Raw genomic sequence first — 26,225 nt, 5'->3', positions numbered from 1 at the left:
TTTCAACGTTTATTTATTTTTGGGACAGAGAGAGACAGAGCATGAACGGGGGAGGGGCAGAGAGAGAGGGAGACACAGGATCGGAAGCAGGCTCCAGGCTCTGAGCCATCAGCCCAGAGCCTGACGCGGGGCTCGAACTCACGGACCGTGAGATCGTGACCTGGCTGAAGTCGGACGCTTAACCGACTGCGCCACCCAGGCGCCCCTGGACTCTTCATTCTTAAAGATCTAGCTCACCATCTGGTGGAGGATGGAAAGTGTTTCGCAGGGTAGGCTCTGGAGTCAGGCTTTGGTTCATATACCAGCTCCATCAGTAACCAGTGCTGTGACCTTTGGCCTGTTGCTTAGCCTCTCCAAGCTGCAGATCCTTTATGTAAAATAGGGTTATAAAAGTCCTTAACTCTTAGGGCTGGTGTGAGAATTAAAGGTAATCCCCATAGTGTTTTGTATACAAATTCAAAATATGTTACTGTAATTATTTCTTTATGTCATGGTCTCCCTTACTAGATAGGGAGCTCCTTTAAGACAGGTCAGTTTTTTTGTTTTTTCATTTTTACATCCCAAGTAAATAGCATCTAGTATCCAACAAAGCCCTTAATAATGTTCCTTATGTGTAGTCAGATCATATATCGCAAGTTGGGATTTCCAGATACTAAGTTGTCAGAGTCAGCAGGAAACCATGAAGACTTAGCAAAATTGCTTTCTCTACTGTTACTTCCTCTCCACCATTACAGGCACTCAAGTCATAATGCTGTGCAGGTTTACATGATTTGAAGAGAGATTTCTGCTTTTCTGTCCCTGTCTAGACAAAGAATTTTAAAGCTATATTTAGCTGCCTCCTATTTTAATGTCAGATTTGCCCCTGCCTTCCCCTGGTTATGTGCATTAAACAACTCTGCTCTGACAGCCCGTTGTAAACTGAACCGATCTGTTGTTTTTTTTTCCTCCTTGACTCAACCTAACAGATAATTTCATGTCTTGTAGACCAAACAATTGGTTGACCCAATAGGGTAAAATTCAGTCAACTGCTTAAAAAATTTTAAACAACTTATGCAGTGACATGTCTCATATTGCTTTATTGTCTCAGATTTGATATTTCATTGTGTTTATTTTGCTTTATGTTAAAGTTGGTTTGGTCTAAAAAATATTATGGGCTTTTAAAAGGTGGAGATTAGATCCCAACAGCAATTTTACTAAAAATGTACTGCAATATGAAATTATTGCTTACCAAGTATTTTGTGAGGATGATGATTTTATGAAATACATGAACACACTTTTGAAGAAAAAGTTATAAAATTAAGAAAGCTAATAATTTTTCTTTTAACATATTACCTGTAGAGACTGATCTATGATATTTGAAGATCTGTTTATTCCCTAAGATTCTGCTGAAGATAACTTAATGGCTTGCTTGGTTTGTTAAGTTGGCCTACTCTAAGGCAAAGGTCTACAAATCAGTCAGGGGTTCAGAAAGAAAAGATGGAAAGAGGAGCCAGATGCTTTGATGAGAGACGCAGAAATTAATATTTTGATATGTCACATAACTGGAAATGATTCAGCAATTTGACAATAGAGTTGTCTCTTTTATTTGCACACTCAAACAGCAGCAGAAAAACAACCTTCCATTTGATTCTTACTGAGATTTATTGTTTTTAATAATGCCACTTTTCAGAAGTATAGTCATGTGCTCACTTAGACAGGCTGACAAAGTGAAAACTCGTATGTGATGCAAAGTACCCTTTGGGTGTAGATTAAGACATATATAGTGCAGTGACAAGTCAAGTCAAATGCCCACAGCAGACAACAAATCCCAGCCTCCCTTTCCCATGATCTGGCTCCCATTTTGCACCATAGAACCCACAATGGAAATCTGGCAAAACATAGAACACAGATGGCTACCAACTGACATGAAAAGTAAATTTTATTAAACATGTTTACATACATGAGTTGTTCATTTTAAAAGCACAGGGGAGTGTTAAGACAAGTGGTCAAAATAGAAAGATACTACCCAATTATAGTTAGTTGATTGTTGGCCACTAAGACAGAACGGAATCTAGTAGAAGTGCACCAATGCTTCAGTTCTTCCTGCTCAGCATGGTGAGTAGTGGTCAATCTGTGCCCTGTGGAATGATGGGCAGATAATTCTGGCATGTGTAAATAATAATAAATAATTCACTTGGTGCAGGCAGTATGTCTATGGATTAAAACCTAGTGTGTACACAGTGTCTACATGTGTTACAGCCCCACAGTAGGAATCTACACCAAAATATTTATTAGAAGGAATTTGGTCCATACTACATCACGTTTTCCAGAGGGTAAAAAATAAAGTCCATCTATAGACATTTCACCCCAAACTCACATACGGAGTCTGGCTAAAACCTGCAAAATGTCTATAACAAAAATGGATGGCTTAGATTTCTTGGTTATTTCAGTATAGTAATTAACGAGCAAACTGTACAAGTACATGCAACATACAAGCTGTCCTAATGTGGAACTAACATACATTATTAAATAACCTTTTGGGTTTTTTTTTTCATTTTTTCATTTTTTTTAAAAAAAAACGTGCATGCAGCTTTGAACAGTTCCAAGTCATGCTGCTCTATTTGTGTGATCACAAAAGTTGAATGACTCATAAAAGGAGGGAGAACGTATCAATGCACCTGCAGAGTCTGCAGTGTGTAGCACATATACAGAATGTCACAAGGGAAATTCAAGGCCAAGAAAAACTCAAATGAAGAAAATGCAAGTTGAAATTTGACTTGTTTTATTTTCCCCCCAAAAGTAGGATATTTTGCATTAAAAAATCAAGCTTTTGTGCTTGCATCAATCTCAAAGAAATGTAAACTAAAATTTGATAAAAACATTACTTTAGTGCAGAATATTTCAACTGGAATTTCCAGTGGAATATTGGACAGCTCATACCATGCTCTTTCCAGGGCAGATGGGTATGTCTACACTGAGACATGGCCGAGAAGCCTGGGCATAGCTGAAAGTGTCTTAGGCTCAAATCCATTTCTAGTCACCATTTTGGGAAGTCAAAAGTATAGTTTATACACATGAGCATATACTTATTTTTGGGGATATCAGGAAGAAAAAGTTACTACAAGGAGTATTTCCAAAGTACAATTATGTGGTTAGTTTTAGTTCCCAGCATTAGTTGCAGATTGACTTCTCTAAAAGTCTTCCATGAAAAACGATGGAAAAAGTAAATTAATGTTTTAGAACACAAACAGGTATGCTCTTCATTTAAAAAAAGTGATTCTATGATTATTTTAGAAGATGAATTTTTGTTTTCTGGGTTTGCACACATAAGACTTTGAAAAATTATAAAATGAAAGCCAGTGAAATCTTTCATTGGCCTCATCTTGCCTAGTTGCTGAACACTTTGGGGAGATGCCACAGAGACTATTTCAGCCCTTTTTTAGTGCTTTTGGGAAAAGAAAGGAAGGGTCTTTGTAAGCATCATGAGGCCTGTCGTGACATGTCCAAAAACTAGTGGAAATAACATATACAATGAAAAATAAAGCAAAACAATTCAAGAAACCAAAACCCAACAAATAATGCACAAATAAACAAAACACACAAAAAACAGAACTTCTTAAACACCAGGGAAATAACACTGCTTGTGGTCTGTGCACAAACGTGTAAAATACAACTTTTCACAGAGTGAGAGTTTCCAGTTTGTTCAATTTGGTGTGTGTGTGTGTGTGTGAATTTGAAGTTTCCTCTTTTTCTGTTTGTTAGAAGCATCAGTGACTCTCACTAGCATGTTGACTCTTACTGTAATTTGATAGACTGCCTTGTTCTGTCATATGAAGCCAGGTTTTAAACAACGAGTGGGACATATTGAAAAACTACTACAGGCAAAACACAAGTTGATTGTCTGTCTCCAACAATGCTTTTTTGATCATGAAATATCTGGTTCAGATTATTATCCTGAAAGGTAGAGTTTCACTGGAATGACTCTGGTAGGAGTTCACTATGAGCGGATGCAGGGAGGCCCAGTTGAACTTTCCAGAGATGACTGGGAAGCCCGGCGCGTTAGGGGAGTCAGTGTGGGGTCCACCAGGGATGATGGTGGGAACAACTTGTACCATCCGATTACCATACTGGATAGATCGAGTTCTTCCAACAAGATTTGAGCCACACCCATAAAGCATTTATGGTCCATTCTGCCATAGTCCCCCCAGACAATGACCTGCAGAGACAGAGAAATGCAATAAAACTCTAATGTTTCTTTCATATTTGAAGAACTGAAAGCAACTATTCTGCAAAAGTGGGTCAATGAATGAGATGAAGTGAATATAACTGACACTAAGGAGGAGGAACAGATAGAGATTAACATACAGGTGCTCAAAGAGATACTTCACAGTAATTTTTAGATTAGATAGAAAGCAACTAATGTTTCCATAGTCAATGAGGGATATTAGCTACATAAACCATGGTAAAGAAATACATATACAAGTTTGTTTATATATACATTCAATACTTTCTTTAGTAATGACTATCTGGTAAGTGATGTATAGGGCCATAGTGATATAAAAAACTAAAATTTGTACAAGTTAGGGCAAAACAATGCAATTCGGTGTATGGTAGAGTGTGTATATGAAGGAGTATGTATAAAGAATGAAAATATTCATTAAATTTCTTTTATATTATGTACTTGTTAGTGAAGGTTGAAAAATAATTGTAAGCTGGCTCCTTTTGAGCATTTGCTTGACAATTCTGATTTGAAAAGATGGTTAATAAATCAGTGAGCTTATAGCTTATAGTGAGCTTATAGCACAATGTGGGCCAACTCCTGTTGGTGTCAGATAAGCACTCATTTCATTATACTTACTCCTAAGGTTCTATTTTCTAATCCTTTGGTCATCTGGAGACGTTCTCAACTGAATTCATTCACCTGCTTCACACAGGCAGGAGTGGTGAAACCTGCCTTTCCAATGTGCTGAGTAATTTTGTCAAATTATTTAATCTCTGTGATCCTCATACATAATCTTTAAAAGGGGGATAATGGTATTTTATATACACAGTAGATAAAGTGTTTAAAAGAAATAATGCATGTAATTACTTAACAATGCATCTGACATTCACCAGTCCTGAATATTCTCTTTCCTTGCTTCTTCTTTGTATCCCATGTCTGGCACATAGTAATGCTCAATAAATTATCAGCATCATTTGCCTTGATTACCTACCTACCTACCTACCTACCTATTGAGAAGAGGGGCTGTGGGAGGCAGGGTAAAAGCAGAAGGAGATGATGGAGAGAAGGAAAAAAAGAAGGGAGAGAAAATAAACTTTGTATTATCTATTACATCCACCAGATATTTTTTTAATACTACATATTATTTATATTGTAAATTAACAATTTGTTTTTTTCTACTCAAAGATGTTACCCTGCATTTCTCCTTACTGAAATTTGTGCTCTTCATGTTTGGCCACTCTTCAGTGTTTATATGGATAATGTGGACATTACAATGTAAAAAGTCAAACAAACTTTTACCTACCTGAAGAACTTTACCCTGTGGACTTTCGTCAAAAACCAGGGACTGTTGATACAAAGGATCAAGGGTTTTTCGCGCAATTCTTGTCTTCTTCTTGGCTATACAGGCCCCGTTTTCCAAAAGATACACTTTGACATAAGGAGCTGAACAAAGGTGACATTAACATATAAGAAGTTAATCCTTCAAGTTTAACTGATTTCATTAGAGAATGCTTTATTAGAGAATTAGAGATTGCTTATTGAAAGTTTCTCGACTATTTACATCATTTTAACTTTCCCGTGCTCCATAAATTCTATTCCTTAAAACTCTTTTGTTACCATCACTGCCATTTTCCTCATTTCAAGTAAATGTATGTGGAATTAACCTAAGACTGAGTGACCTGGGGTATAGCTGGCATTACAGTACACATTAAAAATAATTTTTTTAATGTTTTTGTTTATTTTTGAGAGAGAAACAGAGCATGAATGGGGGAGGGTCAGAGAGAGACGGAGACACAGGATCTGAAGCAGGCTCCAGGCCCTGAACTGTCAGCACAGAGCCTGACATGGGGTTCAAACTCACAAACCACAAGATCACGACCTAAGCCGAAGTCGTACACGTAACTGGCTGAGCCTCCCAGGAGCCCCTACAGTTCACATTATAAATATAATAATATATAAATACAATAAAAGCTCACTGTTTCTTTTTTATGATTGGAACTAAAAAAAAATTCATTTGTAAATGTGCAGAAAAAAATTAACTTGATAATACTCTTACTTAGACTTTGACAGTATAATTGTGAAAGGAAAACCCAGATCCATCTTTATAGAATCAAAGAATATAGAAAAGCTGTCTTTTTAATCAATCAGATGATGCAAAACAAGAGCCTATAGAATTCAAATGCAGCAAATACTTGGATTTTTTTGCTTATGTGTGATTCTCTTGTGCAAACTCAGTACGACCTTTCCTTACCAGGTGTAGACTTGGAACCAGGTTTTTGTGTGAGGCTTCGTGCTCTAATAACTTCAACTTCTAATTGGCCCTTTTTATCCTCCATTCCAATTTGTATGTCACCTGCAAGTGGAGGGGAAACAAAATGTTTCAGCTTCTTTGCAGTTACATGCAGTTAAAAAACAGAGGTATGTAATAATAGACTCCAAATTATGATCTTCATGATCTTGATAAAAAACCCTAATATTTAGAGTTTCCTGATCCCACTTTTCTTCCCCTTCCTCCAAATCAGGTTTTGAAATGTTTCTCTTCATTTTTCTGGTTCTAATCCATGTTATGAGTTTCATATTAGTTTATAAATCAGTTAATTACAACAATACTGAATTTAAGTTATTCTTATATGCTAATAAGATTTCTTATCCTTTTTATCATCTAATATATAATACTTCTTAGTAAAAAAGTATAATTATCAAAAAAATAAGTATAATTATCTATATTTCCATTATCTAGAGAAGAACACTATTAATGTTTTGGTGAATATCCCATCTTAGAAGTACTTTCTTAAAGAGAAAGTACTTCTTTCATCTATTCCTTTGATCTATTCCTTCCTTCTTTGATCTATTCCTTCCTTCCTTCCTTCCTTCCTCCCTCCCTCCCTCTCCTATCTACCTACCTACCTACATCTATCTACCTACCTACCTATCCCTATCTATCTATCTATCTATCTATCTATCTATCTATCTATCTATCTATCTTACCTACCTACCTATCTGCCTACCTACCTACCTACCTACCTACCCACCCATCTATCTATCATCTCTATCATGACCATGCATCCTTAATTTATTGACTAGATGGACCAGTGAATGGATATGTCATTACTTGTTTAACCAGATCCCTGTTGATGGAAATATAGACTATCTACATTGTTGCTATTATAAATAGCACTGGAATGAACAGCTTTATAGAGAATTTTTGCACACTTGGTCAATTATCTCTTGAGCATAAATTCCCAGATTTTTAAATATGGGGTCTAATTGAATGGACATTAAAAAATTCTATGTATATTGCCAAGTATCCTTCAGAAAGATTGTGCCAGTTTGTACTACCATCAGAAGTATCTGTTTTTCCATATTGCACACCCACTAATAGTGGTATTAGCAATATGTCTAATTTTTGTCAATCTGATGGTTTAAAATTTATAATTTGCATTTCTTTAATAGACAGGCTGAACATATGTCTAAGTATTTTCAGTTTGTATTCTTTCTCTTGTCTTGCCTGTTCATATCCTTTGCCCATGTTTACTAAGGTGTTCATCATTTTCTGATTGATATGATACTTTATTTCTTAAAATTAATAAGTTCTAATTTTTCCTTAGCTAAATAATCTTGATTTTCTCAGTTGTGAATTCTCTTCATTTGCTAGGTCAGCTGATCAACTTTGTGGTTCTGGATTGAGAACCATTACTTTTATAACTCTGTTTTAGACTCAGGTCCCACATGTCTCTTTGGTTTTTGTTTTAATCACATACACCCACAGTTTAAAGAGTCAAACTGTTCTATAAGCCTATTTATTAGTATAAAAGATTCCCATTCTCTCAACTTCTTGCCTTCCGAAGATCACTGCTTTCAAAATTTTTAATATTTTTATGTGAAAAATGTTTTAACTGTTTGGCATTTGCCTCCCTATTTATAAATACTAAATTTGTAAGGCATTTTCCTATGTTTTTCGCTTTTAGATATTATTATTAGTTTCTAACTTCAACCTCTCTCACTGCCTTCCTTCGCCACCATATATTGACACTTTCTGTCATTCCATTATTCCAATATTAGTCTATATAACTATGATTACATAACATTATTTAGAAATCAGTGAACTAGAATACTGTGGTTACTTCTCATTTCTTGGACAGCTCTTTCTTTTCCCTATTTAATAAGTGTCTTTTTAAAAAGCATTTGCTTGCATTTTTATGTATGTATCATTAATTCAACCCCTTATTCTCTCCTGGTTGTTTACTTCTTCCATAAAATCAAGCACATTAGGTGTTCTTAGATTTTATCTTATGGATTCTGACATGTTACCCTTTGGACAAACTGTTTTTAAAGTTTGTTGCAATTGTTATCTTTAACTTTTCCTTCACTATCATATTGGATATCCCAACCGTTTTTCTCTTGTACTGAAGCATTCATTTACTGGATCTTTTCTTTCTTTTTTAGTTCTCAACTTGTTTTAATTTACTTAGTTCATTTTGTTGAGGTATATCCTCCAGTAACTTTATGAGCAATGTTGTGTATGAGCAAAATGTTTTGACACCATTCTTGTCAGTGTGGTTTTTTTTTTTTTAATTTTTTTTTTCAACGTTTATTTATTTTTGGGACAGAGAGAGACAGAGCATGAATGGGGGAGGGGCAGAGAGAGAGGGAGACACAGGATCGGAAACAGGCTCCAGGCTCTGAGCCATCAGCCCAGAGCCTGACACGGGGCTCGAACTCACGGACCGCGAGATCGTGACCTGGCTGAAGTTGGACGCTTAACTGACTGCGCCACCCAGGTGCCCCCTGTCAGTGTGTTTTTATTCCAGCCTGAAACTTACTTGATAACTTGGCTGGCTATTGTACTCTACATTGGAAATCAATTGTTACTCAGAATTTTGAACGTAATATGCAGTGGTCTTCTGGCTTCCAATATTATTATTGAAGAGTCCAGTGGAAATCTGATTTTTTTGGTGTTTATACTGAGAGAGAGTGGGCAGGGAAGGGGCAGAGAGAGAGGGAGACAGAGAATCCAAAGCAGGCTCTGAGCTGTCAGCACAAAGCCTGACATCAGGCTCGAACCCACAAACCATGAGATCATGACCTGAGCCAAAGATGGATGCTCAACCTACTGAGCCACCCAGGAACCCCTGATTTTTTGATAGTTTTATATAGAATTATCTTTCTTCTTAGGAAACTTGTAGAATTTTCTATTAATCTCTGGTGTTGTGAAATTCCATGATGATATGCCTTTGTGGTGACCTACTTTCATGCATTTTGCTGAGTATTCTTTGGGCCCTTGCAAGCTGCAATCTCATGTTCTTCAGGGGAATATCTGTTGTGCATGTTACATGTAATTTTCTCCATTCATCATTTTTCTTTTAACTTAATTTAGGGTTTTTTTTTCTAGTAGAAGTTTTCAATTTATCTGGCTTTGGTTTGATCCTTTAGACGTTCTTTTCCACTCCCAAGAGCATAGAAACATTAATGTAAGTGTTTGTCAGTATTTTCTAGGGTCTTTCTCTACCCAATTTCTCCTTTATAATTCAGTCTAAAATATTTTTTTTAAGTTCTTAAGTAGGGAGGCAATTTCATTAATCTTTTTTTGCTTAGTGAAACAGTTAAGCCAACATCCTTTACTGAATGATCCACTTGTCTTTCCAGGCTGTGAAATGCTATCCTTACTCTGTCTTGACAGAGTTTTCTGATAAATTCAAAGATTTTTGACTAACTTTGTTTTGTATAATGTCTCAAGTTAGAAACATGCATTCGAAATTAGAATAGTCATTTGAAACCAGAAATACCCTAAAATGTTGCTTCTCACTTATATTACTACTAGATGCTTTAAATGACTTTGTCAATCATGAAACATCAGTTTTCCTGTGGGGTAAAAAAGTGATTCTTACCCATTGCAGGGGTAGCAAGGGTTTGGCGGCCAACAAGCTGAGCTGGTCCCAGTCCATCAAGAAAATCACTGAATTGACTGTCTGCTCCTAGTCGTACTCCAGGAAATATTAAGCTATTAGCAAAAGGACAAAAATCAAAACATTAGATCTCCTAGAATTCATTTCATTAGTGTCCATATGACTACCAATTCTGATCATGAATCATAAATATTGGACAACTTACTTCGTGATTCTTTGCATTCATTGCCCCTGAACCAAGCGAAGCCCAGCACTGACTGAGAAAAGGTCTAAATAAACTCTCAAGTTAAGAGCTGATGTTCTATTCAGGATGGCTTATAGTTTTAATATACTAAGTTTTCTGGACACTTAAAAATACAAGTCCCTCCATAAGTATATTATTGACATAAAATATAAGATGTAAATTTTTATATGATGAACCCTACATAAATAATTGCTCATGAACATTAAGTAACAATGCTAAATTAAAAAAAAAATGCCTGATAATTTCTTCAATAAATATCATAGCAAAGTACAAATTCTTATTTACAAATAAAAATGTTTATTCATTTTTTAATGAACTACATTTTTATATTATCTGAGATTTTTATTTAGTTCAAGTGGAAAAGAATTGATTAGAATATGTCCATTGCTTACTACCCCATGACTACCTGAACTCCCTGGGCTGTAAGCTCCAGCAGAGAGTGACTGTGCCCTTCTTGTTTATTGATTTGTCCATGTACCAAGAACCATGCTTGCTACATATCTGGCCTTCAATGAGTAGTTTTTGAATAAGCACATTTCTGTAGGGATTTGTTATTCCCAATGTGCTTTTTCACATATTACTTCCTCACAATCAAGGGAATTAGAGCACAAATTTATTATCACACCCAGAGACCATGAAAATCAATCTATGAGAGGTTAAGTGGCTTATTCAGGTGGAGGTAAATATTATTTGATTTATTAATTTTATATCAGAAAATATTGTCTCTGGTCTTTCATTTGTATGTCACATTACCGTATTTCATCAAACATTGGCATTTTGTCAGCAAGTTTATCTCTATAACTTTCATGCCTGCTGATTTTTGCTCTTAGCTATATGTTGCTGGGAGGATGCATACCAATCATTTGATCAAATAAACGGACTTAATAGTTTCAGGAATGGGTAAACATAGCATGATCATTAACTTGGCATAATTTTATTTCATTTTCTAAACAGAACAAAACGATTCCAGTAAAATAAATTACTACTATTAGATTGATAAATGAGATTTTTGAATGGCAATAAATGAATAATTATAGGAAAATTTGCACACAGTCAATCTCCAAGTAACCCACCGCAGAATAATAATTACTTAATTGTAAGATCTATCACCTCAGTAAAGGTTTGGTTTTACCAGAAAAATTCTCAAGCATAGAGAAATGCAGGATTTTTTGCAGGATCTATATGTAAAAGCAGACCAAGTAAGTAAAACACAAATCTAGCTATATTTTTTCATGATTAATTTCAAAACTAAAACTCTTTACACAAAAATAATGAGGAAGATAAATTTTGAGATCTTTTCCTAAGGTAAAAAAGAGTGATGTTTTAAAAACAAAAAAATGTAAGTTCCTATTATGAGAGTGTTAGTCTTACTCAGAACCCAAAATAGTTTGGAGAAAAGTAGGAATATGGGAAATTAATTTTCACTTCTAAATTTTATTTAATTTTTAAAAATGTTTATTTATTTTGAGAGAGAGGGTGAGCAGGGAAGGGACAGAGGAAGAAAAAGAGAATCCCAAGCAGGCTCTATGCTCAGTGGGGAGCCCAATGTGGGGCTTGATCTCACGACCCAGGGATCATGACCTGAGCCAAAATCAAGAGTCTGAATTTTAATTGAGGGGTGTCTGGGTGGCTCAGTTGGTTAAGCATCCAACTCATCATAACTCAGGTTATGATATCGTGGTTTTGTGACTTTGAGCCCCATATGGGACTCTGCGCTGCCAGCACAGAATCTGCTTGGGATTATCTCTCTCCCTCTCTCTGCCCCTTCCTCACCCCCCCCCCCCCAAATAAAATAAACTTTAGGGGTGCCTGGGTGGCTCAGTTGGTTGGGCGTCCAACTTTGGCCCAGGTCATGATCTCACGGTTTGTGGGTTCGAGCCCCGCGTCGGGCTCTGTGCTGGCGGCTCAGAGACTGGAGCCTGCTTTGAATTCTGTGTCTCCCTCTCTCTGCCCCTTCCCTACTCATGCTCTGTCTCTCTCTCTCTCAAAAATAAACAAACACTGAAAAAAAAATTTTAAATAAGTAGACATTAAAAAAAAAGGAATAAGCTGCACCATAAACATTGGTGGCTTTGTTCACTTACTTTCCCTCGGAGCTATAACTGTTGATGCTGCCGTCAGTAGACTCTCGACTTGGTTGCCTTACCATCTTCCTCATTTCGGCTGCCATTCCTGTTTCTGTGCTTCTCTGTATGGTGCTTTTTAACTTCTTGTGGCCTGACTCTGACAAGAGAAAATACAAGAAACTCTAAGTCTTGTTTAGACAATTTCTCCCGGGATACTGGTTGATTCTGCAAATTAAACAATTATGCATATAATTAAAAGTTTACTCAGGAAAAGAGTCTAAGAGAATAATCTGATTAGCTAAATCTCTTTGCCGACAATATGCTTTGGCCAAGAGGGGTAGCAGTGGAAGGGAGACCACTGCCCCTGTTCCAGAGACTGCCTGAATCTCAGTGAACCAAAATGAACTCATTGTATTACTGCTGCTCAAGTTATCAACTTCAATGAAAAGTTGGATTTGGCACTGGACTGCATTATGGGGAAATATAATGTTGAACAACCTAAAAGGAACATTCCCAATCTGGAATGTTCCAAATATGTGGGAATAGAGCTAAATGAATGGGCCTTGTCCTTTAAAGGAGATGAGGCACAGCGGACTAAGCGTGAAAAATACCAGTTTTGGCCATGTATCAGCAATCCCATAAAAATAAACAGTAGTATTTAATGATTTTTGAAACAAGTTAACATACATGATCTCATTTGAGATGGCATATAAGGATACCTATGTAGGTAGAACAGGTATTAACTCCAAGGCTTTATTGCTGTCTCCTGGCTTTTGAACTGAGCTGAATCATTTCTTACTGGCAGTTTTGAGTGTGAGTCTCTTTCTGCATTGTGAATTACAATGACTGATCATTTTTTTAAACTCTAAAGTCAGAGCAACTTCTTCAAACCACTTTGAAATGCACTAACCAGCAGTCTATTCATAGCATAAAAATGAAATTCCAAAACATTTTTTTGGTTAGAACAATACCGAAAAGTTAGACAGACTTTTAATACCTGCCACACTTTTTCCATCTGAACATTTGATGTGTATTTCTGGTTTTCTTTCAGGTTTTCACATAGTATCATTTAATACCCATTAATATATGAAAAAATGCTCTATATGTGTAACTGTATACATTAATTACTGTATGTGTATACACACATAAACTCTTCAACCCTCATAAAACCTCTCTGAAGCAGGTGCCCCAAAACACTCCTAAATACACCATATGAAAGTTTGCATATTTTCCTCTCATTTTTGGTCACTGCAATCCTTTTGTAGATTGTCTAATAAAAGATATAATTGGTTTTACGATATGGACTCAATGCTGAATATTCTCTACGTAAAAGCCACAGCAGTTCCTTAAAAACACAATTCTGAATATGTTATTCCCTTGCTCAAGATCTTGTGCTGGTTTATCATCAAAATTAAAAGAAAATCTGAAATTGTCACAATGGCCCATAAAATGCCACATAATATGGCCCTGGCTACCTCTCCAATCTCACACTCTGCCTCTCATCCCCACGATCACTGCTCTCCAGTCACACAGTCTTCCTGCATTTTCTTGAGCACTCCAAGCATGCTGCTCAGGGCCTGTTTTCCTTACTGTCTTTCCTTCTGATTTTCTTGTCTTGCTCCCTCACTTTATTCAGGTCTCTGTGCCAGTGTCACCCCCTCAGAGAGGCTTTTTCTGGTCCTCATCACTTTTTATCTCCTTGCCATGCTTTGTATGTCTTCATAGCACTACTCTGCCATTAAACTTCTATTTGTTTGTTTGTTGTCTGTTCCCCAGTTAGAATTTAATCTCTATTAGGAGAGGGACATTGTGAATACTGTTCACTGTTATCCATAGTATCTAGAACACTGGTATAAACTCAATACCAGGATCACACCACACATACTAATGTGCAATTTCCTCATTCCATTTAATATATCTATAATACAAACATGTCTATATTTATTCTTTTTAATGACTGCACTGTTATGTGATCTCATAATTAAACCATGCATGCCCATATTGATGAGTACTTGGGATGTTTCCAGTTGTTACAGGAGAGTTTTTATAGAACATATTTCTAGAAGCTGAATGCTAGTGAAAGGGTACAAATCCATTTAATCTTAATAGCTTTTTCTAAATTGCCATTTAGAAACATGATAATAGTTTAAATCACTCCTACCAACATTCTGTTGGTACCAAATAGGTACCAACAGATGTACCTATTTTCCCACCTAAGGCTCAGGAATTTTCTACCTTTCCCCTTTCTAGTCTCTGTCTTGCCTATTTGACTTGTCATTGTAGAATGTGTACACTTACTGAAGGCAGTGACTTCATTTATTGACATCCTAGTGCTGTTTTTATTTATTTGTATATTGATTTATTTATATACTGTGCCTCCTTCTCAGATGTAGTTCCTTTATAAAGTCATTATGGTGGGGCAACACTTCATTCACACACACATACTGGCTGGGTCCCGCTTGAGGGGTAAAGGCAAGCCCCAAGGATGTATTACCAAACTGAGCCAAGCATAGTTATGCAAATGTTTACCCAAACCAACAGGAAGCAATAGACCCAGGGTGGAACACCAAATTCTTATTATCATGGCTAGAAAAATGAGGGCAACCTTTACATCTAAATGGTGAGGTGATGCTGGGAACAGAGGAGAGACAGTCAAGAGGATCAGTAGTGGGGAGGTTCAGGTTATTCACTCATTAAATTTTTCATTTATCCATCCATCCGTCTAACCACCCACCCACACATCCATCCAACAAATATTTACTAGGCACCTGCTATGTGTCATTCACTATTCTTGGTGCTGGAGATATACTGATGAATGACAAATTTCCTGCTGCCATGGAGCTTACATTCTAGCGTATGTGTGTATACAAGCAAGGCAATGAACAAATAAATAAATACATGCCTGGTAATAAGTGCTATGGAAAAAGGCAGGATAAGGAGGGATAGAGGGTGACAGGGTAGAGCAGCAATGGCTTTATTGTAAAGGGGTCAGGGTCTCAGTCATCAGTATGGAAGAAGTAAGGATACAGGCAATGAGGGAACAGGGAAGTAATACCCATGGTGGGACTGGTCCTGGTGATTGTGGTAGGGAGCCTCTGAGTAATGGTGGTCAGGAGGGGGGCTACTGTCTTCTCAGTAGCACACAGGTTCCCTCTGCAGTCTTTCCAATGTTGTTGACTCTGGCCAAGAAGCTCTAACACCAGAGATCTCAGGGCTTTGTGTACACCTGGCATTGCAGCTGACAGCAGAGGGTAGGCTATCAGGTTGGCAATCATTTCCTAACACAGGTTTCACATGGTTGCCACTTATTACATATTCAATGAAAAAAAATTTTAAGTGAAAATTAATTTTTTTATATTATGTAATTGGAATATCACGTATTCTTAAAGGTTCATTTACAGGGTGTCTTAACTTTCTTAGAGCAATCTTAAAACTTAATACATTCCAAAACGTAAATGCTGCACACTTTAAGGAAATATTTGAGAAGTTGGTTATTGAACTTTCTTTTACACTTGTTTAATTTTATGAGTTTGAATGATACATTTTAATTTTAGAGTTTTTGTTTTTGTCCTTTGGAAGACAGCAAATATGGACTGGTATTAGCTCTCGTCTTATTCATGTTAATAAATATTCATTGAAAAGAGCTTTGATGAACTAGACAATTTTATAAAGGCCAAGGTAAAAACTGAATAAACAGTTCCAGCTATGAATTTGTCTTATTTAAATTCATAACAGCTTTATTATTATTTAGAATATAAGGGCTGGAAAGAACATTGTTTTGTAGATGTGGAAACTAATTTTGGAGAAGTGTAATTCATGTAAAAAATTATTTGTGGAGCACTTACGCTGAGCCCAACCTTTTCCAGATGCTGGTGATACAGGAATGAACATAACAGACAAAAATCCCTGCCCTAATGGAGCTTACATTCTAGTGAGTATAACGATTTGCTCAATGTCAGGCTAGTTAGCAGCAGAAAGCTGGATTAGATAGATCTTCTGAATCTCAGTCTTGTGATCATTCCTTTATACCCCAGTTTTAGGAAAACACAAAGTCTAATCTTACTTATTTTACAAACAGAACAATGGTTTAGCTACACATATATTTTCATGCACATATTCTCATATTTAAAAACTTCATTGAAATCACAAAAATGGTATAGAGGTGCAAATGTATACAATTATCTATCTCTGTACATATATTGTAAGTATAGCATACGTATATGTTACATATATGTAATTTAAAAATATCAATATAATACATTAAACCACTAAATAATATCACCATTATTTACCAATTATTTGTATCCACTGAGGAATCATTAACCTGGGTAAGATATGAAGTCTCCTATCAAATTATGACATGAAACCTTTGACTTGAAACTGCTATCCCAAGTATCATACAAAGAACAAATGGAATAGAAAACTAGACTATTTTAATACTCTATATTCACAAACCAATGTAAAATTAGTAAAATCCCTATCATTTGGGAGCAATTATTTTCTCTTTCTCTCATAGAATGTTGTGGAATGTGCCATATTTACATATTCATTATTTCTCTTTTCATATTAAGAGATGTATGCTATATTTAGAAACACCCCACTGACTTATTAATTCATTCTGTAAATACTCATTATGCAGCAATATCTATAATAGGCATTTTTCTAGGTGTTACAGCTATAACAGTAACAAGACAGGATAGTGATTATAATAAACTAATATAAATAAGTTATGATAATTTTAGAATTGGTAATAATCATGAAAAAAAATAAAGCAGAAGAAACTGTCCCAGTAGATGCGTTACTTTTGATCAGCTGGGCAGAGAAGCCCACTTCTGGGAATGTAAAATAGAAGCCAGCCATGCAAAGATCTAAAGGAAGTGTTATCCAGGGAGAAGGAATAGGTGCAAGACTCTGAAGAGTGATCTTCCTCAGCCTGTATGTGGAAGCTATAGAAAATTGAAGTAAGATGGACAAGGAGAAGATGGAGTGGAAGAGGCTGAAGGAGCTGGTGGGGCACAGCCTACTGGAAAATAGCCTGGAATTTGTGCTGAGTGTGGTGGGGAGTCACAGGGCAGGGCCATGATCTGATTTCCATTTTCAATGGATCATTCTAGCTGTTGTGTGAAGAATGAATTGTAGAAACTAGACGTGGAAGCAGAGGAGGATGGGAAAGCTACTTTCTTACCTGAGAAGAGATGAATAGTGGCTTCGGTTAGGGAGCAGCAGTGGAGATATGGGAAGAGGGTAGGCTTTGATTATATTGTGAAGTGGAATGGACAGCACTTGCTCTAGATGTATAAATGGTTCAGAAAAAAATCAATAATTTCTAGGTTTTTATAAAAGGATAACTGGTTGAACAGTAGTGTCATTTACTGCAAGGAGGGGGAATTCATTATGAGTGGTGGAAATTATGAGTTCTCTTTTGGATGTTTGAGGGGCTTTCTAAATAGCCATGTGGAGAGTAAAGTAGGAAGTGCATGTATGAATCAGGACCACGAGGGATAGGTCAGGGTTGGAAAAAAGGTAGGTTGGTAGTTAGATAGGATATGTTGGCATACAGATGGAATTAAAATCTATAGTACTAAATGTAATAGGGAGGAAGTATAGAGAGAGATAAAAAGGGTAAACAGAATGGAGTTTACGGTATCTTCCATATTTAGAGGTCCAGAAGAAAATCAAGACTATTGAGCCTATGAAGGAAGACCTTTTAAGGCATGGGGAAAAATAGATAAGTGTCATGGTGCAGAAATCAGAAGAATAAAGTGTTAGAACTAAAAATAAATGTTGTTTACTACTTAGAGTTTTAGTAAGAAACAGACACAGAAGTGATGATAGAGCTTGGCTCCATGGAGATCACGGATTTCAAAAGGAGAAGATTTGGTGAAGTAGTAGGACTGAAAGGAATGGCCAGTCAGAAGAGAGAATGAGAGGTGGTATTTGGAGAGTCACACAGGATATGGAAGGTTATCTATTTTCTTAAAGATATGTGACATTAGAGCCTGTTCCTATGCAGCTGGGAATGATTACATGAGCAAGACAAAACATTTATAGATCTAATATTATTGGCTGGAAAGGTGGATAAACACAGATAATGTCTGATAAATCATCTTTCAATCAAAGTATTCTCTAGTGCCAAATGAATAGTCAATTTTCATCAATTAATTTGAAAAATCGGTAACAGAATATCACTTAAACAGTTCGATCCAAAAGATATATGCAGTAATGTCCTATTACCTCACAAACAAAAACTACAGAGTAGTTTTGGTTATCCTGAAAGTGAAACTGAGATCAGTGATAAAAACTATTTTTTATATGTATAGTGACAAAATTTAGTTAAGTTTTTAAAAAGAAAAGTTGTTGTAGTTAATGTTTTGATCATTTATTCCCTTGTTTACTTATTCATCAAACTATTCTCTCAGTGCTTTGGGTCCAGTACTGCATATGTAAGAGTGGACAGGAAACAGGCACTGTCCCCAACCATGTCATTGTCTAGTAGGAGAGACTGACAAACAGAAGTTTACTTGTGATTCAGTTTAAGTACTGTATAGGCACAGAGGTCTTATTTTATATTTATTTAGCTTTAGGTATTCATCTTATGTCTTATAATTTGGAGAGAGGAAGAGAAAGGGAAGAGAAGGAACAATTTAAACAGTGAGTGTGATTCTGCTGCTTGCTGTGCTAATAACTAAATGAGCATGTAACCTGGTGAGAAATGCAAATCTTCTCTTCCTTTACTTTGTTTCAGTTCCTGAAGATAATTCCGCTGTTTATGATCGTCTCTAAAATAGGCTTCCTAAAACACAACAACAACAAAAAAAACAAAACCAAAAAAACCCAAACCAACCACTTTATCTGGTGTTCAAATGACGCAGCAGCAAATACAGTCAACTGACAGTATTTGATACCCTGAGAGACCACACTGGTATCCAAAGGATTTTAAAGGCAAATTTTAACTCCAGATGGCGAAGGGGGAAGGGTTGTATTTTAGGCCAAAAAGGCGGCATATTCAAAGGTTCTGACATGGTAAAGAAGGTAGCCCTTTGAGAAAACTGCATTTCCAGAATGACCAGCATTCAATGAATGGTGAGTAAAGCTAGCGAGAGTGGGAGCAAGAGAGTTGGTAGGGTGGCCTCACACAGGACCTTTTATCTAATGCTCTCAAGGTCTGCCATTACATATCATTTGGGGTGGCTGTTGTGATTTACTAATGTGGTTTGTAATGATCTCAAGGTCTTGGTCTTCCCAGTACCAATATTATCCACATAAAGCTGTAATTTGCATTATATAAAATATGATACAGTGATGTTGTCAAAGGTCTTCAACAGTCACTCTTTAAAAGAAAATATCCAGAAGTTCTCCTTTGTTGATATCAGATGCTTCACAGTGTTGTCATAACCATGTAGAAATTTTTATTAGGTAGTCTGTTCTAATAGGCCACAGTTTTTCTTTCCTAGTTTTTAAACAAAAATATTGCTTTTGTGTTATGCCAAAGTTTTTAAATATATTTTATCCCAAGTCAGATGAGTACAACTTGTAAAAATTTCATATATCTGAAGATTACTTTTAGAAAATTGCATGAAGGGTCTCTGACTTTATGGTTTCCCTCATTTATTATTCTCCATGTTAGTGCCTACAAGCCATAAATTTCCCTTTCCTCTTCCCATTTTCAAGAGAGATTTATAATGAAAGAAATATAGCGGTCAAGAAAATAAAAACAGAATCAAGAATATCTTTGTGAGATGGATGGAATAAATTCCCTTGGTGATACTCAAAATACTTCAAATCTTTTTCAGCGATGTGCCTATACTTTTTAATTTCACTGCCATAACCCAAAAGAGGTAAAATGTTTTCTCTTGCTGCCATACACTTTAAGTTCTCTACAGATACAACTTTAGAAAAGGGATTCATCTGTACTGAACACTGACCTGAATTTTTCCAGCTCTTCTGTGGCTAACAGTTATTCTCTGGTAAGAGACCTGGTATTGTTCTGAGCGACTGTAATGCCTGCTGTCCTATCTGTTCAGTTCACTCAACCACATTTGATCATGTCAGCAAAACGTTTGCTAATGTCACATTGATTTTTCCTCTTGCCTGGCTGGTGAAAATGTAAGCAATAGCAAGTTCAAGATGTTCTTTTAAATAATCTTCATATTGAATTTAGTAAGGCTGCCAAAAAATACTTAGATGAACAGGTTTACTGTCACTGAAACATACAACCTGTACCATATCTTATTTTGGCCAAAACTGTAAGATGGGAGTAGTCAAATGCTGAACTTCTCACTGCTGCTAATTGATTTCACAGCCTCAGTGTTTCCAAAGTGTTTCTGTGCTATGAACTGAATTATGCCCCTTTCCCACCAATTCATAGTCTGAAGTAATCCTGAGTACCTCCTAATCCTGAGTACCTAAGCCTGTGTATTTGGACACAGGGCCTTTAAATAGGCGATTACGTTAAAATAATGCTACTAGGGAGGCCCTAATACCCATCTTTTGGTTTCCTTATGAGAAGAGGGCTTTAGGACACAGAGACCACCATGTGCTGAGGGCAGTCATTTGTGACCTAAGAAAGAGGCCTCAGAGGAAAGCAAACCTGCTCATACCTTGATCATGAACTTCCAGCTTCTAGAACTGTGAGAATATAAATTTTTGTTATTTTAACCATCCAGTCTAGGCTATTTTGTTCTGGCAGCCTTAGCAAACTAATGCATCTAGGGAGTGGATACTGTTATTTTAACACTCTGAAACTGTCTTCTTACTTAACTTATTAACGACTGTGATGATCTAAATATAATTTAAAGCACCTCGGGATATATAATCACCTAAAACGGTCTGAGGGTGAGGACTAAGCCTCAAATGCCAGGATGAACTTGTTTTAGTTTGCCTTGATCAAAAAATGGTCTAAAGTATTACATGGATATGCCTGAATATTTTATTAATAACCCTGATGTTCAGAAAATAAGGTCTTAGATTTATTTTCCCAGGAGTAATAAATATATCACATTTAGATTAAACCTGTTTCTTTTTCACTCTTCTTCAGTCTAAATACCTTAGATGAATCTGGGTTTTATTTATGGGTTATAAACCTAGAATATCTCCTTATTATCTACCACCCTGATTGTAAAAAATAAAACAATTCAGGCAAAACTTTGTATATTTCAGATTTTGTTTTGATTTTTAAAGTTTTGTTTAAACTCAAGGTATTACTCTTTAGAGAATCTTTCCTCCTATCCAGTTTCAAAAGGCAGCCTAACATTCCAAGTGTTAGGAAGTGGCTGAACAAGAAGTGGTTTGAGAGGCAATTCTGGAATCTGAATGTCTGGATTCAAGTACCAGCTCTATCCCTTATTAGTTCTGTGCCTTCAGGCAGCATACTTGGCCTCTCTATGCCTCACTTTCCTCATATATGAGGAATTGGGGGATGGATTGTGATACCTAGGACAATTTTTGAGTAGTAAATGAGATAATCCATATAAAGCACTCAGGAAAGTGTGCACCTATTTAAATTACATATTGTTACACAATAAGATATCCAGTGTTTTGCTCAGATTAAGTCTCCAAGTTGAATGACGCTAATTCCCCTTGCTCCACTCAAAGCACATCTTTTTGTGCCTCGTATTTAATTCAAAATGTTACTTAGAATGAAGCCTAGTTAAGTTGCAATATGTCACAGAGACTACTCATGCCCCAAATACCCATTCTTACCCTGTTCTCTTGGTGACAGAAATTCCCCCATCCTCCCAGGTAAAGACTGACCACATAATTCTTTTCCTTCTTCCTTGTTGATGGTGTGGGGACACATGGCAGGAACAACTGTGATCTCAAGATGGAAGCACTTGTTGAAGGACCTTGGCACAGCCTGGGTCCCTGAAATGATAGAGCCACATACCAGCCCCAGACTAGACTGTCCACCTGGACTGTTATGTCATAGTTTTGAGTAAGCCACTGTATCTAAGGGTATCCTGTTACAGCAACCTATATCAGAGTACATAGTGTTCCAAATAAAACCCAGTGTGTATTAAAAAAAAAATAAAACAATAGTTTTGTGAATATTACTGTCAATTCTTTAGCTTTAGATAAGATACTTGGGTTATATTGAATTGTTGCTCTATAGTTTTATATTTGGAAGAATAAGGCTCTTCTAACAATAAAGTTAATGGAAATTTTTCTTTCTTATGAAGTCTCAGAGAAGTAGGGTTAGAAGGGAGTAAATTAGCAATAAATAAATAAACAGTATCATTATTGTAGACAGGACTTCCAGGATAGATGGTAGGGCAGAAGGATCCTAGGATCACCACGTCCTATGGATACACCTAGATAACATCTACATCAGTGTAAATAATCCAGAAAATGACCGGCAGAACAGACTCTCTGCAGCTAAATGTAGAGAAGAGTACATATTGAAGAGGGTAGGAAGGGTGGAGACAGGTTGGGAGTCAAATGGACCCACAAGACTGTCCATGAGAGGGATGGATGCTATAGACAGAATGGAGAGGAGCAGACCTCACACCGGGCACCCCAGATAGAGGGGGCCCACACTGCAGAAATGAATCCTCATAACATTTGGCTTTGAAAGCCAGAGGGGCCTAACTTTGCCAGTTCTTACAATCAGTGGGGCTTAACATCTAGAACTTTAAAAATCAGTGGGCTTGGATTGGGGGGGGGGGGAACCAAGATGGTAGAAAGGCATGGAAATTTTTTGTGTGTCTCACGCCCATGAAATACAGCGAGACCAACACTAAACCATCCTGCACACCTAGAAAAGTGATCTGGGATCAACACAACAATCTGCACAACCTGAACCACAGAATTCATGTACGTGGCACGGAGAGGTGAACTCAGGGAGTGAGAAGCTGCGGCAGGCAGGGAGCCACTTTTGCGGGTGGAGGGGGGGGAAGGAGAGGGAAAATACGGGAAAAGCACCCCTCCCCAAAAGCAGCTGGAGAGAAAGTGGAAAAGTGGAAACAGCCTCAGGGACTAAACTAAAAAAAGGGAGAAAGAAGAGGGTTTAAATTCCATTAAGACAGTAAACAAGAGGAGTGCAGAGTCTGCAACTCTGCAGCTCGATACCTGGCGGTGCTCTGGTGGGAAGGGCGAATCCCCAGGAGCAGAGTGGGGTCCGGGAGGTTCTTGGGCCACATGGGGAAAAGCGGTTCCACTGCTGGAAGGGCATTTAGTAGAGACTGTTGAGGTCACCTGGTCCCAGCAGACCCCAGAAAACAGCCACATTCGCTGGTGCTGGGACAAGGTCCTTAAGGGTGAAGCCTGGTGCCAGATGTGTGTTGTGGTTTTCCATAATTCCTGAAATGCTGCTGCTACACTATCTTTCAAACTTTTTCTGGGGCGGGCTGGCACCTGGCTGCAGTCTTGGGGCACCAGCAGCAGCAGGGTCCAGCAAGCATTCCTGGGTGCAGCTGACATTCGGCCATTACTTGGTGAGACCCTGCCGCAGAGAGGCTGAATGGGTCAAAGCCGCAGTCCTTCAGAAGTAAGGGGCCAGGGAAAACAGTCACATCTGAGACAAAACTCAGGAGAGAGGTACTGCCTGGGGCTTGGTCACGGACAGTGAAAAAGCAGGGAGTGGATGAAAGCTGAAGACCGAGGACGGATGTGCAACTGCTGATTGGAGAGAACAGAGTTCCGATACTAGAGACTGGGTGACTCCATTTTCACCGCTCCCGCACGTGCGCATACACACCTATGAGTGCCACAACAATCCACCCCAGTAGGCTAGCAGCACCATCTAGTGGAGAACGGAGCCATTACACTAAGCCCCGCCCAACTGGGCCAACCTCCCTCTTTAAGAATACAAGTCTCACCGCCTGCATAGTTTATGGACTATAAAGTGCTTCATAGTCTGACTTCTAGGGAAAAGCGAAGTAGTTTTCAGTCGTATTTCAATGTTAGCAGGTCCATCTATTCAATTTTTTTTCTTTTTCACTTTTCTTTTTCTTGAATACAGAAAGAGAAAAAATGGTTTTATTTTCAAATTAAAAACATTTTAATTTTTAATGTATTTTTTACTTTTGTGTAAATTTTTTCAAATTCTATTTTACTACCATTTTATTTTATTCTACTTCAGTGTATTCACATTTTCAAATTTTCAAATGACTTTTTTCATTTCTTTTTCTTGAATACGGAAAGAGGAAAAATTCATTTTTATTTTCAGTTTTTATTAAAAAATTTTTTGACTTTTATACTATATTTTAATCTTCTTTGCAAATATTTTCAAATTCTATTTTACTTCCATCATTTCATATACTTCAGTGTATTCATTTTTTCAAATTCTCAAACGATTTCCTTCCCCCCCTCCCTTTTTTCTCGATCTCTCAAACCACTTTCAACACCCAGACCAAAACACACCTAGGATCTAGCATCATTTATTCGATTTTTGTGTGTTTAATTTTTAATTTTAATATTTTTTAATTTTAATTTTTTAAATTTTTTCTACCTCATTAATTCCTTTTCTCCCTTCAAAATGATGAAACAAAGAAATTCACCCCAAAAGAAACAGCAGGAAGAAATGACAGCCAGGGATTTGACTAGCACAGATACAAGCCCGATGTCTGAATCAGAATTTAGAATCATGACAATAAGAATACTAGCTGGAGTCAAAAACAGACTAGAATCCCTTTCTGTGGAGATAAAAGAAGTAAAAACTAGTCAGGACGAAATAAGAAATGCTATAACTGAGCTGCAATCACGGATGGATGCCATGGCAGCAAGGATAGATGAGGCAAAACAGAATCCGCGATATAGAGGACAAACTTATGGAAAATAAGCAGAAAAAAAGAGGGAGATTAAGGCAGAAGAGCACGATTTAAGAATAAGAGAAATCAGTGACCCTTTAAAAAGGAACCACATGAGAATCATGGGGGTCCCAGAAGAGGAAGAGAGAAAAAGGGGTAGAAGGGTTATGTGAACAAATCATAGCAGAAAACTTTCCTAACCTGGAGAAAGACAAAGACATCAAAATCCAGGAAGCACAGAGGAACCCCATTAGATTCAACAAAAACCGACCATCAACATGGCACATCATAGTCAAATTCACAAAATACTCAGGCAAAGAGAGAATCATGAAAGCAGCAAGGGAAAAAAAAGTCCCTAACCTACAAGGGAAGACAGATCAGGTTTGTAGCAGACCTATCCACAGAATCTTGGCAGGCCAGAAAGGAGTGGTAGGATACAATGTGCTGAATCAGAAAAATATGCAGCCAAGAATTCTTTATCCAGCAAGGCTGTCATTCAAAATAGAAGGAGAGATTAAAAGTTTCCCAAACAAAAATTAAAGGAGTTCATGACCACTAAATCAGCCCTGAAAGAAATCTTAAGGGGGATTCTCTGAGGAGAGAAAAGATGAGGGAATGAATGAATACCAGAAGCAACAAAGATGAAAAAGGACCAGAGAACACCACCAGAAACTCCAAGACTACAAGAAACATAATGGCAACAAATTCATATCTGTTAATACTCACTCTAAACGTAAATGGACTCAATACTCCAATCAAAAGACATAGGGTAACAGAATGGGTAAGAAAACAAGATACATCTATATCCTGTTTACAAGAGACCCACTTTAGACCTAAGACACCTTGAGATTGAAAGTAAGGGGATGGAGAACCATCTATCATGCTAATGGTCGAAAAAAGAAAGCTGGAGTACACATACTTACATCAGACAATCTACACTTTAAAATAAAGACTGTATCAAGAGATGAAGAAGGGCACTGTATCATAATGAAGGGGTCTATCCACCAAGAAGACCTAACAATTGTAAACACTTATGCACCACATATGAAAGCACCCAAATAT

At 37.1% G+C, this 26,225-nt stretch overlaps 1 protein-coding gene across 50 annotated transcripts in view; it reads right to left on the bottom strand.

Annotated features, from left to right (window-relative positions):
• Positions 1 to 1,559: 1,559 nt before the first annotated feature.
• RIMS1 (regulating synaptic membrane exocytosis 1) overlaps positions 1,560 to 26,225 on the bottom strand; it is a 494,117-nt gene continuing 469,451 nt past the window's right edge. For 49 of the 50 annotated variants that reach the window (XM_040473902.1, XM_040473900.1, XM_040473897.1 and 46 more), the window contains 5 exons: positions 12,436 to 12,574; positions 10,090 to 10,202; positions 6,453 to 6,554; positions 5,505 to 5,644; positions 3,977 to 4,195 (listed from right to left, as the gene is read on the bottom strand). In XM_040473902.1, coding sequence (XP_040329836.1) covers positions 3,977 to 4,195; positions 5,505 to 5,644; positions 6,453 to 6,554; positions 10,090 to 10,202; positions 12,436 to 12,574 — 713 coding nt within the window. Of the gene's footprint in view, positions 4,196 to 5,504; positions 5,645 to 6,452; positions 6,555 to 10,089; positions 10,203 to 12,435; positions 12,575 to 26,225 lie in introns of all 50 variants that reach the window. The other variant, XM_040473893.1, reaches the window with a different exon arrangement.

This window comes from Herpailurus yagouaroundi, unplaced genomic scaffold (genome assembly GCF_014898765.1).
Source record: "Herpailurus yagouaroundi ecotype Mexico unplaced genomic scaffold, PumYag 139, whole genome shotgun sequence".
In the NCBI taxonomy this organism is placed as follows: Eukaryota; Metazoa; Chordata; class Mammalia; order Carnivora; family Felidae; genus Herpailurus; species Herpailurus yagouaroundi.
Note: the sequence above shows the minus strand (reverse complement) of the source record. Positions and strands in the feature narration are given on the sequence as shown.